At 41.7% G+C, this 14,130-nt stretch overlaps 1 protein-coding gene across 5 annotated transcripts in view; it reads left to right on the top strand.

The window, feature by feature from the left end:
* Atp9b (ATPase phospholipid transporting 9B (putative)) overlaps positions 1–14,130 on the top strand; it is a 230,947-nt gene that overhangs the window by 183,492 nt on the left and 33,325 nt on the right. For all 5 annotated transcript variants that reach the window (XM_036204413.1, XM_036204417.1, XM_036204414.1 and 2 more), the window contains exon 15: positions 2,549–2,797. In XM_036204413.1, coding sequence (XP_036060306.1) covers positions 2,549–2,797 — 249 coding nt within the window. The remainder of the gene's footprint in view (positions 1–2,548; positions 2,798–14,130) is intronic.

Raw genomic sequence — 14,130 nt, 5'->3', positions numbered from 1 at the left:
TTTTCCTTTCTTCATTAGCATGTCTGTTGATATTATCGTTGTTTAGGTCTTGTTTATGCAGCATTTCTAGGAGAGACAGTCTTACAGCAGACTTCCAGTTTTCTGCCTCATGCAATCTTTCAGCTTCTTTTATATGATGTTCCTTGAGCCATAGATGTAGGAGCTGTGCTGCTGATGTATCCATTGGGGCTGGGTTCCCCACAATCCATCAATCACTCCATTGTGTCCAGCTGTGGTTTTCTGTAGCAGTCTCTACTTGCTCTAGAGAGAAGTTCCTTTGATGAGGGGTAGCTACACTGATTTGTGAGTGTAAGGCTAAGGTTTTGAATGTAGTTCAGGAATTAGACTGGTCTAGCAAACTGGTGGCTGTAGATTCTCTTCTAAGAAAGTACCTAGCCCCAGGTAGTTGGCTAGGTTTCTCGTAGTCAGCATGATTTTCTTCCTGTTGAGTGAGCCTTAAGTCCAATTACACAGTAGTTAGTTATCACCACCATGTGAATGCCATATCTGTTGTACCTTTACTATCATTATTGTGATCCATAGGTATCACAGCAGGGTAGGACTGTTCATTGTTTCCCCTCCTTAGCAGCTCACAAAGTACTTTCTGGTGTTACGGAAGCTAGACTGTGGGAAGGAAGCTTTCAGATGAAATCCAGCTCAGAAAATATAAGTCTTGTCCTAATTATGCAGTGTCCTCAGCAATAGGGATCTATCTTCAACCTCTGAGAGGCATCCAGGGGCAACAGCAATAGCTGTATTCTTAAGGAGCCATTTGGACTACTGTGTGCGTGTGTGCGTGCGTGTGTGTGTACACGCACATGTATGTGTGCCCGTATGTACACATGCACACATGTGTGTGTATTTGGCAAAAACTCATACTGCTGAGCTTTATATAACCTCAAAGAGAGAAGAGCTCAAGCTTCCTTTTTCCTAGAAATCTTTGTTCTGAGAAAGATGGTACCAAGTAACCACTGCTTGTTAAAATGTTCATTTATCTGGGTTTTGTGGTACACACCTGTAATCTCAGCACTCAAGAGGCTGAAGCAAGAGGGTTGAAAGTTCCAGTCCAGCCTAGGATACATAGGGAGACCCTAAAAAAAAAATGATAATAATAAAGTTAACTTACGTTATTCATTGATGTGAATATTATGGATTATATATGATTATTATTATAATTATTTTACCAGAAACACATTCAAAGCAGAAGAATGAAGAGTCATTATATAACAGATATTTAATGTTTACTTACTGTATATAGGAGCATTTGAAGGTCTTTCACTAAAGGCCGTGGGCTTTGCCAGTAAGACTCTGTGGAACTTGTTAGCCTCTGTTGAGGCTCTGTTGACTGTAGCCCACTCCAGCGTAGCATAGTCTTCTTCAGGTTGACTAGCTTTGCCCACTGGAAGCACTGGGTGGTTGAGAGCTTACTCTTCAGTGGAATTCATGTGAAATTAAATTGCATAAGCGTCAGTGAGCATTGCATAATTCAGAAGAGAGACTGAACTACTCTTGCTGGAGCAGCTCAGTGTAGGTGGTGCAGATGGGGGCAGCTGTGGGCAACACAACTGAGCACTGAGCAGATACCTGGGCAGGATGAATGGATACATACCCCTCGTGTAGCTTATACCTGGTGGGAAGAGGCTCATACTCAGTGTCTCTTAGTTGCTCTGATCCCTAGTCCCTTCTGAGTACTGTCCTGAGTCTGAAGTTGACAGGAGAGTGTGTGTCTGTCCTCTGGGTTGGCAAGTGTTCTCTGTCACTCACCCTGGTAGGAGGTGAGTAACAAAAGTCCATCACTGGGTGGTGACAGCTCACTGACTCCTAGCCAGACCTGATGGAAGTTAGGCAGATACACAATTCTCAGTGGGCAGTTGCTTCCCATGAACAACAGGAGATCTGACCGGCTTGGTTTCCTTTACACACCTCATTATTGTATCTAATCCTCGTTAGCTACAAACTAGACCACCAAAGTTCAGAGCCTGGGGCACAGCCAGTTTACTTATGACATTGGAGAAAGTTTTAGAGTTCTGGCTGCTTTGGTTTGGTATTGTTTTATGCGCATGTATGAGCACACCATTCTGCTTTGATCTTGATCTTGCCTTCTTTTTTTTCAAGACAGGGTTTCTCTGTGTAGCTTTGCGCCTTTCCTGGAACTCACTGTGTAGACCAGGCTGGTCTCGAACTCACAAGATCTGCCTGCCTCTGCCTCCTGAGTGCTGGGATTAAAGACGTGCACCACCACCACCCAGCGATCCTGCCTTTTTAAGGAAGAAAGTAACAGTTGATTGAACTTAGGAATGGGAAAGTGCTGGGCTTCAAGAATCATAGCAAATACTGTGGTGTGTTTGACAACCTTGAAATAGCCAAGCATTTCGCATTGCTGAGACAAAAAGTGATTTATATTTGTAAGTACAGTGTAAGAGAAAGAATCAAATTGCTGCTCTTGTCTCAAGCTAATTTTCCCTCATGAAACATTCCAGTAATTTCTGGTCCACATGTGGACCACTTCATTCTGTCTGCCCTCATTACATAGCATCCTGTTTTAAAGGTACACTCCCAAGCAAGTGGGCACAACCCAAGTTCTGCTCCACTGAGAAGAAGCCAGTCTTCAACCCCTAAAGTTAAAAAAAGCGTCAGCAGCAGAATCCACGAAGCAGTGAAAGCCATCGCCCTCTGTCACAACGTCACTCCTGTGTATGAAGCTCGCGCTGGAGTCACTGGGGAGACAGAGTTTGCGGAAGCAGACCAAGACTTCAGTGACGAGAACCGCACCTACCAGGCATCCAGCCCGGATGAGGTCAGTCGCTTCTGTAGAGCATCTTGTTTGGGGAGGGTGTCCTTCACCGAGCACGCCTGTGTGGCCAGTTTCACCTGGACTCTGCAGGCTTGAAGGTTGCTTCTCTGAAGCAAGGATGCAGGACTGTATCCTGGATTCGGACATTAACCTTAGCTGAAGTACATGCAACCCTCTGGGCATAATTCGGGTCTTTCAGGGCTCACCTTTGACCCTAACATGTCAATACCTAAGAGTTAGTCCTTTCCATTCTTGTTAGCCACAAATAGACCTCTGAAGTTCAGACTGTTTCAGACTGGATTGACTTAGGGTATTACAGGAAGATTCTTAAAGATTCTGGTCTTAGCTTTATACCATTACATTCAACAGAGTTTACTCAGAATAACATGAGAAAATTCAGCTGGCTTTATCACAAGTTAGTTCCCAAAATAAACTTATTACTGTTGCTGTACTTCATTGTCCAGTTGTTCTTATGTTGCAATGAGTCACTGGATCTGTGTACGAAATTTCCAGTCATTCTGTACAATTTAGATACATCTGTTCTTTAAAAAAAATTGGAGTATAAATAATTGAGAAACCTACAGAAATGATTTTTAAAAACCCTTAAGTATGTTAACGTAGTCACTTCTAACTTTACTCCATTGGGATTTTGTAAAATCCATTATTAAAATTTCCACTTTTTATGCAGTCATTATGAATACATTTATACATTTTATGTAGTCTGTCCTCTTGGAGTACTTTAAACAATTACGTAAAATAATCAAACCAACTCTGGAGTCAGTGTTAACAAATTAGATCTTTCAAATACCCTGCAAAATTGGATCATATAAGTATATAATCAATATATTTGGGGAAGCTGCTAAATTCTGATTCTGAAAATCATGGAAAGGTAGACATAGCACTCCCAATGTTATTGATGAGCAGGAAACAGACCATCGGGGGGGGGGGGGGGTCAAGAAAACAATAACAGGAAGGATAGAGAGGGAGTTGGAGAGTGTGGTTCTCTGGCTGGACACTTGGCCAGAGTACACAGCCCTGCCTCGCTGGCAGGTTATCAAGCGGTGAGCACAGGAAGCAGCAGCAAGGAGAGGAGGCAGCAGCCGGATCTGTTAGAGCATGCACTGTGCAGTCCGGAGCACTGTGCCCACTTTTATGTCAATCTTGCTGATTAAGAAGCCAGGAGATAGATGCTTTGTAAGTTTTATATGTGAGGAAGGGAGCCTTAGAAGTCATTGCTAGAACCACTGTGTAGCCTTCAGGATGCAGAAAGTGGTGGAGAGATGCATGTTGAGAGGGAAGAAGGACTCTGTTGTCTTCAGCTGCATGGAGGCCCCACCAGAGTTGGAGGAAGCTTCTTCTTTCCAGCTGCTCTAGAGCAGGAATCTTTTGGTATGATGTATATATTTGTCAAAGAATATTGACACTTCTTGGTCACTAAGGAAACCCATGACTGTGTTTCTTCCTCTTCATAGAAGTTTACTGTGGTGGTATACTAACAGCCCAGGTGCAGTGATGAACAGTTGTGTCTTACGTGCATACTGGAACCACTTTCCTGGTAAAGGGTAGGTTTCCATGTCACATCAGGTAGACTTTCCAGGGATTTAAGGTTTTTTGGGTTTTTGTTTTGTTTTGTTTTAAACTTTGATGTATACATGTCAGCCCCATGAATATTGAACTGCACATTACCGTTGGGTCTCCTGTATGCTGGCAGTTTTTCACTCTGAAAATCCAGAGCATTGCACTCTGGTGGAGAATCCCCAGTTCCATAAGTTTTTCCTTTAATTTCCCTTCAAGATTGAAGACTACTTGGCAGGCTGGGTGTCAGGATGTGTTATGTTGTCTACCTTTCTTCCAAACACTGTGAAAGGCACTCACTCTTTGTGGAGATTGGAGACACAGGACCCCAGTTACCTTTTTTCAACGTCATAATGATGAGCCATGAAAGGGAACCCCTAGTGCCCATGAAGACTTGTGTCCTTTCACAAGTGTAACTTGTGGCTATTTTTTAACAAGTTTATCTTAAAGTTTTGGATATAAACATTATTTATGTTCAGTGAAAATATTAGCTTATTGTAGCCAGAATAAAATAGTTCAGACATCATGACATGTCAATTTAACACATAAGAACTTAAAAGTAGTGCAAAAACAGGACAAAATGAAAGAGTTTAATGTGGAAAGCTGGGGACATTTGGTTATTCACCCACCCTACCAGCACCACCACCTGGACAGTTATAAATCAGCTTCTTGTCTTTACCCAAGCTCACTGCCTTCTTATTCTCCATGTAGTAGTATTACTGGATGGTCTCTCCACCTCATCCAGGAACCTGTCTGCTTTCTTTTTCCTTCATCCTGACCAGTGGAGTTCCTGCAGCACTGATGCTCAGGCTGGTACGTGCCATAATCTGGGGCTGCTGGACCTTCTCATTGCTAGAAACCTGCCTGTTCAGCTCAGATGCCTGCAGCTTCATTTCAGAGATTCCCAAATAAGCTCTGTTTTGATCTGTCTGCCCTATCTAGAATGTTCTCCCTGACTCATAAGCATCCAGTAACAGTGGATGTGGCTGCATTGTATTCAGTCCTGTGGACTGAAGCAATGATGCTTTCATTTTTGTCTAGATCTTTCTATATTCCTCTGAGAATTTTCAGTAGTTTTACTACTGTTATAATTCACCTGAGGTAGTTTATCCCTAAAGGCTGAACAGAGCTGAGTTCAGGCAGTTGTAGTTCTGTGCCCCTTTAGTACTAACCTGCTCTGCAGGTCGTTAGTTGCTATGTTCTAGGACACTTCTGAACTTGTTACTGGCTCTGCATAGCTCTCCAGTTGAGTCTTCTGTGTGAGCCTCTCTCTCCACTCAGAAGAAGCGTGTTCTGGTTTGAGTATGACATGTTTCCCACAAGCACTCATATTGAACTCTTGGGCCATAGCTGTTGGTGGTAGTTTGATCTATCTGAAAAGAAAGTAGGCCACTGGGAGTAAATTCTTTTGGGTGTCTTCTCCCTGTCTCTTCCCTATCTACCATGAGGTAAAGAAGATCGTCTGGGACATGGTGCCATTGTCATTTCCTGCCCAAACTCATTGAGACCAAGCAGCCCATGGACTGAACCCTCAGAAACCCTGAGCTGAAATAAATCTTGGCTTTTAAGTTGTCTGTCATGTTTTGTAGTTGTTATTGTCATTACAGCTACACTAATAGAAAATTAGTGCTAGAGAAGTAGGGCCATGTCTATAACTACCAGGTCATGTGGTTCCTAAGCCTTCCAGACTAGTTTAAGGAGCAATCTGAGCTAGCCTGGTCTACATAATGAGTGTATATAATAATTTTCTTTTTTATTGATAGGAGTTGATAGCTGAGATTATGTTGAGTATCACTAGAGTTTCTGAAGTTGAACTTTTGAAAAATGTTGGAACTATTAAGATTTTGTGAACTCTTTGATACGGACTAAATGGATATAAGAGATGGCCGTGAGCTTTTGGGGTTAGGGGAAGAATGTTATGGTTTGAATTTAAAATGTTCCCCACAGCATTGTGTATTAAATGCCCGGTCTCAGCTGATGGTATAGTTTGAGAAGTTCTGGGAACTTTAGGGGGTAAGATCTTGGTGAAGGAACTAGGTTGTTGTGAGTAGCTTGTCCCTATCTCCTTGCAGTGTCCTCTTCCTGTCCCACCATGAAGTGAAACTACATGCTCTCCCACCACCATGATGTCCAGGCCAAGCTCATGAGGTCAAATACCCATGGAGTAAAACTTCTGAAACTGTGAGACAAAGTAAATCTTCCATTTAAATAGTTTCTGTTACATATTTTGGCCACAGATACTCAAATGTAACTAACACAGTTGGCTGTGTCTACATACAACCAGTATGGTGACCTTATGGACTCAAGGCTGGATGAGAAACAGTTACTGGGTCTGGTGGAGGGAAGGAAGAAACTGTGTGGTTGTCTAAAAGTGAGCACGTAGAACAATTGGGCTGAAACCCCTTAAAGTTCAAGCAGATTCTTAATTCCTATGGATTGGCAAGGCTAAATTCAGCATTCAGATATTTGCCTATTGGTACATAAAACTACAACAGGAAACTTAAGACTCTTCCTAAAAGTCATACCACATCTCTGATTTAGAAAATGCTGAGGTGTCCAGGCCAGTGGTACACACCTTTAATCCAGCACTCAAGAGACAGTGGCAGGGAGTCTGAGGGTAGCCTGGTCTACATAGTGAGTTCCAGGCCAGGGCTATGAAGTGAGACCCTGTCTTCCCACAAAAAAAAAGAAAAGAAATAGAAAATACTGACATGGTCTATGAAGATCAAGATTAGTTGAACTGTTGGTGATATTTGAGAAGCTCCAGAATAGAATCCCATGTTGGTAAAGGGAGAAGCTAGAAAAACAAGCTCCATCCTTTGTCTCCCTGGCCTGCAGTATACACATCTCTAGTGAGTGTCCCCTCGCCACTGCCCCACTGTGTCTCAGAGGCCATGCTGGCCACATTGAACTGGGTATCCTAGGAAACCAATACAGTGTGTCAAAGTAGGAGTGTGTGTGTGCACATGCTGTGTGTGTGTGTGTGTGTGTGTGTGTGTGTGTGTGTGTGTGCGCGTGCATGTGTGAGTGCGTGTTGATAGGGAGTCCAGTCAGCACAGTTCAACAGTCCTAAGTCATTTGGAGATCTCGGGGTGGCACAGTAGGTAGTAAGACCTGTGTGACTTATAAATTGCTGTCTTCTTAGCCCTCAAGAAGGTTTTGAGACAGAAAGAGGGCACACATAGCTGCTTTATGAAAGGCAAAGGGCTACCGTTCTTTTTCTCAGAAAGAGCTAAAGCTGGTTTTGCTATTGCAGCATTCCATAGCTCCTCCACACTTCCATATGATCACATGTTGAGAAGGAATTTCCTGGTCATAAACATTGGAAGCCAAGATCAGAGGGTTCCCAAGCAATTCTCATTTGTAGTTCAAAAATATACTATTTTACATATTCACTTCATTGCCTACCAAAAGAATGTAAGTTTTGTTGAAGTACATAGAAAACTTTAAAATGTTAGGAATTCACCATCAAAAGACATTTCATTGATTTGAAGACTTTTAAGAGCTTAAAGTAATTATAACAAAGAAACTGCTAACCTTATCCTTAACTCTTTTGACTTGGATGGAAATTTGACAGTGATTAAAGGCAGAATGTTAAGTAATATGTAAAAAGATATGTAACGCGTAATTTAAATCTGAACATGAAAACAGTGAGCTTCATCATGATTTTTAAAGTGTAGTATTGATGTGGTGTGCAGATCCCAGAGCCTCAGGAAAGGCTTCCAAATAGCCTGTTGTTTGGCATATTGAACTTCACTGCTGTTAGCTTGACAGATGATAGCGATGTTTCCCAGTCACCACGGTACCATTGTAAAAGCATTTCTTATTGGATAAAGTGCTCAGAATATTGCACCCCGGAGCTTTATTTAGGGAAATGGTTCAATTGATGTTTTCTGTTTAACCCCAGTGTTGACCTACCACAACATCCATGTTAATAAGCAGTGTTAGCATTTAAGAGACTAGTTTTATACAGTCCTATCAACACTATATTCTTACAATCCTATTTATCCATGGCTCTCACAGTTATTCTACCTGATAACTTATAAGACAGAGGGCCCTACATTTTGTGCATCACACTGTCATATGATAATCAGTTCATGGAACTGTTTCATCTTATTCTGAGGATGAATGTGGTTTGTTGAGTGCCCCATTTTGAGTTTGTAAGCCAATTGCTGTTCTTTGTAGTATAAGCCGCCATGGTTTTCATTTTCCTGAATGAAAGGAGGATCTTTTCTATACCAGCACTTTTACATAGATGAGCTTTTAATCTACACATCGTGGAATTCTTGAAGGTTAATTTTGAATTCATAAAGGTCCTAATAGACACAATAAGTACTTGCAGTGATGTGTCATTGGTCACATGCTCATGTCTACTTGAAGGCCTAAAAGTGATAGTGATGTCAGAGAATAAACAACTGACTTGTATGTATGAGGTAGGATCTATTTATGCCCTGGTCATTGTTTCCTGTGATAAATGATCAATATTTCATTTTCTCTGAGAAGGAAGTTCTCCTTACCCGTCATTTGTGTCTACAGGCTCAGCATAGCAAACTAAAGCTGAACAAATGTTAAATATGTCATAGAAGTTACTTTACAGAATGAAAATCTAGCTTTTTCGTTGTTTAACTGCATGTCCAGTGAAGTGCAGGAAGCCAGCACTGAACTCAAGTCACAGGAATCACAAGAGAACATAAGCTTAGGCTCAGTGTAGAAGTCATCAACACAAGTGATCAAGGCAGAGCATGACCTCTGCTGATTATGGACCAAAAGTTGATCGGCTGTTATTTTTAATGACTGCTTTTTCCTGTAAACTAACTGTTTATTAGTAGCATCCATTCCATTATATAGTTACATCTCTCAATCAGTAAGCCCTATGTTTAAATATTATCTCAAGATACAGCTATCTTTGCCTTGCTCAACTATTTATGTGTAAGAATCAGCTAGAATTTATGACAAATCACAAGTAGAGTATTTTGAAATAAGGAACAATATGTCCTTAATAGCATTGCATTTGGAGTTACAGAAGAGCTAATGTATGTGGAGTGCTGGATTTTTTAATTCATTTTATTGTGTGTGCTTATTGAAGCAAGACTAATTGTGGTGTTTTGTCGATATATTTGTGAGGAGCAAATCATTGTCAGTGACACAAAGCCTTCTCTCTGTGACCTTCAAGACCAATAGAGAATAAATACTGCATAGCCTGTCTGTGAATATTGATTAGCACTTTTTCTAGATGATCAAATTGCATTTTAAGTTAATAATTCTATTAAATTATAACAATGATTATAATAATCACAATCAAAAATGATGAGATGTCAGTGATTAAATTATGATTTATAAAATACATGGTAAAATATGTACTCTAAGGGTACAGCTGGCAGCTGTATGTGCATAATTGCTAATAGGATAGAGGAAATTTCTGTTAAGCGTTTCAAGAATAGCAGCACAGAAATTTCTGGATAATGGAATTATAGAGAAAGAGTTTGATAAAATCTTGCCCTGTGTTTTATGTTCTTCCGTATGGTGTGTATCTGGGACATACTCGCCTATACTGGTTACTTTGCTTGGGAAATGTGAGTGTGCAGATGAGGTGCCTGTGACAGCTGTTTAGTGGCCGCTAAGTGGCCTGTAGAGAAAATTTCACTCAGACTCTCACTGGTGGGTTTTTTTTTTTTAACATTCTCATTTTAATTATTCTTGCCTCTGAGTTATTATCAATAGTCACATTATATATTAGAAATTTCAGAAAGCTTAGTAGTAATAAAAATAGTCATTCAAAATATACGAAGCCTTTTACTTCTAGATTATCATTTTACATCTCAGAGAAAAATATCCCAGAGGTTATTTCTTGTTATAATGCCAAGCAGCAATTAATTCCATTTAATATAGATACACACAAGGAGTATTTGATAACCTACTCCTAAGTTTTTATTTCATTACCTACAAAATTGCCTTATAAAATAGACTCAAATGATAGGAAACATTGGAAACATGGTATCATTAGAAAGTACTAGTTGAGGAATGCATTCTTTGGTTGCCTCTGCATCCATGACAGCATCTAAAAGAAACAGGGAAAGGGGCTGCAGGTGCTACTCAATAGGAAAGCATTTGCCTAGCACAGATATGGCCTTATGTTCCTTCCCATTTAGGAGAGCAGTCAGTAGGAAGACATCCACCTTCCACTCCTCCCCTGAACCTGGGAGGCTTAGCAAGTAAGCAACCTTAGAGTAAAGCTTCTCTGGTTTCTTGAGCAGCCTTCTTTTTTAATTCACATTTGAGTTAGCCATATAGATAAAGATATTCTAAATTTCTGTACATTTCTAAAAAGAGACATCAACACCACAGTGCTAAGGTCGATCTGTCTTTTACTTTCTGGTCTCTGTGATAGATCACCAGCTCTTCTGCAAAGCAACCAGAAGGATTTCTTGCTTTCTTGTAGAGCTGTGAAGAGCATTCCAGGAAGCAGCTGACCAGGCCTGGCAAAACAGGGGCTTAGGACCTTGGCTCTTACCCCAGTACCTACAGCTACTCATGGTAAAACCCGCATCTCCAATGCACCTTGATTCCCCATGTCAACCACATCTAGGTATCACAGGAACAGAATATTTGAGGACCATGATCTCTGGGGCTTTCACCTAGTTCTACAAGAGAGTATTATGGAAAACTCACATGGAGGTCTAAATGTTAGTGATGGGCAGCGACCCTGGTGTCCTTTACATAGGAGAATTAGAAGTCAAGTACCAGATGTCAAATACTATGGAGAAGAGAGCCCTTAAACCATTACTGTAAAGTGATTATAGAAAGGGACAAAGCACTTTGGAAACGTTCCGAACAGTCACTTGGTAGTTTGCACAAGTGGGCACACAGTGTGACTTCAAGTCCTCAGGCAAACATGAGCAAACAACACACTGCAGCCAGGCTTCTCCAAATGCCCTTTGTTTTTACCTAAAGTCTTCCTCTTGTTTAATCTGAGGATCATTTTCTCTTAGACTTTTGTTGGTTGGGGCAGTTTCTCACTTCCCATGTTATAGTGACGCTTTTGGAGGTGACTAGCCAGGTGATTTGACTGTCTCTCAGTTTGGGTCTGTTGGTATTTTTCTCCAGAGTAGATGGAGTTAGGAGCTTGGAAGGGAGACCATGTTGCATCACATCACATCACATCACATCCCATCCCATCCCATCACATCACATCCCATCCCATCACATCACATCACATCACATCCCATCCCATCCCATCCCATCCCATCCCATCCCATCCCACCCCATCCCATCCCATCCCATCCCATCCCATCCCATCCCATCCCATCCCATCCCATCACATCCCATCACATCCCATCACATCACATCCCATCACATCACCACATCCCATCCCATCCCGTCCCGTCCCGTCCCGTCCCGTCCCGTCCCGTCCCGTCACATCACATCCCATCCCATCCCATCCCATCCCATCACATCCCATCACATCACATCCCATCACATCCCATCACATCCCATCCCATCCCATCCCATCCCATCCCATCGCATCACATCACATCACATCACATCCCATCCCATCCCATCCCATCCCATCCCATCCCATCCCACCCCATCCCATCCCATCCCATCCCATCCCATCCCATCCCATCATCCCATCCCATCATCCCATCACATCACATCACATCACATCACAGTCCACACACGCAGCACTTCTGACACTAACTCTGATCACTTGGCCCAGGTGTGTTTCTCAGATAACTCCACTGAAGGTTACCCCTTTGTTTCTTCATTTAACACTGTATTCGTGGTCAGGCAGGTGTGGTGGCATTCAGGAGGCAGAGGCAGGGGGATTTCTGTGAATTTGAGGCCAGCGTAGTGAGCTCCAGGACAGTCAGGGTTATGTAGAGAGACACTGTGTCTAAAAATAACAACAAAAACTATTCTTGGTCAGAAAGCTCCCATGCACAACCTATATCAAAAAGGGTATTATATACCTCTCCTTGAGAGTGAAGTCCTGTATAAATTACACTTTTGCATGAGAGAGTTCTCTCGGTGATGTGTTTAGTCATCCATTTACTTCTCACAATGGATTCATGCATACTTATTTTATGCTTGGGGTTTTAATCCCCTCTAGTATTCCTTTTTGTATTTAAGCATTGCCTTGTTTTCTGTGCATACAGAGGTGCTACAGGCACATCTTATATATACTTCTGCATATATTTTTTTTGCCCCATTCTTAGAATCAGTCATTTCTCCAAGGATCCAAGTTGAAACCTGAAAAGGACAACAGCTCCTGAAACTTACATACGTAACAATGCTACGTCATTATGATAATGTTACCTGTTAATTCTATGTTATTATGAGAATGCTATCCATTTCTTCGGAGCATGCTGACATGCTTTCTTAAAGCATCCTTTTCTGAAGGATGTGTATTTTGTTTTGTTTCATTTTATTTTGTTGGTGTGGGGCATATATGCTTTTACTGCGGTTCGTCCCTAGTCCCCAAAGTACATGTCTTTAATTGTTTGAAGCTGTAGGAAGAAGAGAGACTAGCTGCCAATGTCACTGAAAGTTTCTTTGCTTTTATTCCTATATGTAATGCCGTCAGATACAAGTCCTAGAAAGAATACCTCAGATCTATTTCGAATCACAGAGAGGATTCACTGGAGATCTCCTTCACAGTGCAGTTCTTCAGTGACTGCCTGCAGCTTCAAAGCTCGGGCTGGAGCTGGAGAGCTGCTGGCGGTGAGGTAGCTGCCCCGAGAGCTGTCGACTGACTTTACCCATTAGGAAGTGACAGAGAACACCAGTCTGAATCCACAGCAGTTCTCTTGCAAGGCTGTTCCCCTGCTCACTGTTTACCTTTGTATTATCAAGAAGACTTGCCCAATAACAAGCAGGTTACACTGGACAATAATTTAAAGTATCTGTCTTGTAGAAAACTTGACTCTGATTTGCTTGGCTGGATGTAGGTATGTGATCCTCAGGGTGATTAAACCTTTTGCATAGAATGCTGGGCTAGGTGTAAGTAGCTAAACTGATTTTTGTTATAAGCTGCTAACTCAAAAGGAGCTGTGAAGCCAAGCATAAACTAAATAATAAACAGATGTGAGTCACCAAATATAGAAAGCCTGGTCCTGACTGCAGTGGGGCACTGTGAGATGATAGGGTATTCTCGGAAAGATGCAATTTACGGGTCACAGTGTAATAGTAACCTTTCACTGTAAATTGAAAATTAACCTTGGCATATTAGATCATTTGCAACTTATGGAGTCATTGTCTTGGATAGGAAGAGGCACTGTGGTCAGGTGCCAGGTCTCCTCTTACCATCTCCATGTCTTCTTCAGTACTATAGTTTAAGCAAGCTGCTGATGCTCAGTTATAGTACTAGATCATTGGGAGCTGTTCTTCATTCCCTTCTCATAACCTGGAGACTTGGAGTAAGAGTTTTGATCCCAGCTTTCCTGTGACACACCATTGACCATTTTGTGCACCATCTTAACCAGCCAAGAACAACCGATGCTAAAAGGGTGGGTACATGTTACTATGCTCTGTGGCAAACAGCCCCAAGACTGGGCATAGAAAGCCATTTGATTTTCATAGACATATTTTTCTGCAAGCATGCAGGTCTTCACACAGTGTTCTAACCCTTATGTCCCTGCCCTCAATAAAGATGACAAGGCTGCAAAGATACAGTGATTTGGTGGCCTTGTCAGAGGCAGCTTTAGAAGATAAATCTTTTGCTGATTCCTCCTCACAAACAAGGAATCACAAAGCAAAGGATT

Source organism: Onychomys torridus, chromosome 13 (genome assembly GCF_903995425.1).
Source record: "Onychomys torridus chromosome 13, mOncTor1.1, whole genome shotgun sequence".
Lineage (NCBI taxonomy): Eukaryota > Metazoa > Chordata > Mammalia > Rodentia > Cricetidae > Onychomys > Onychomys torridus.
The sequence above is the reverse complement of the archived record's forward strand: the minus strand, read 5'-3'. Positions and strand labels throughout refer to the sequence as shown.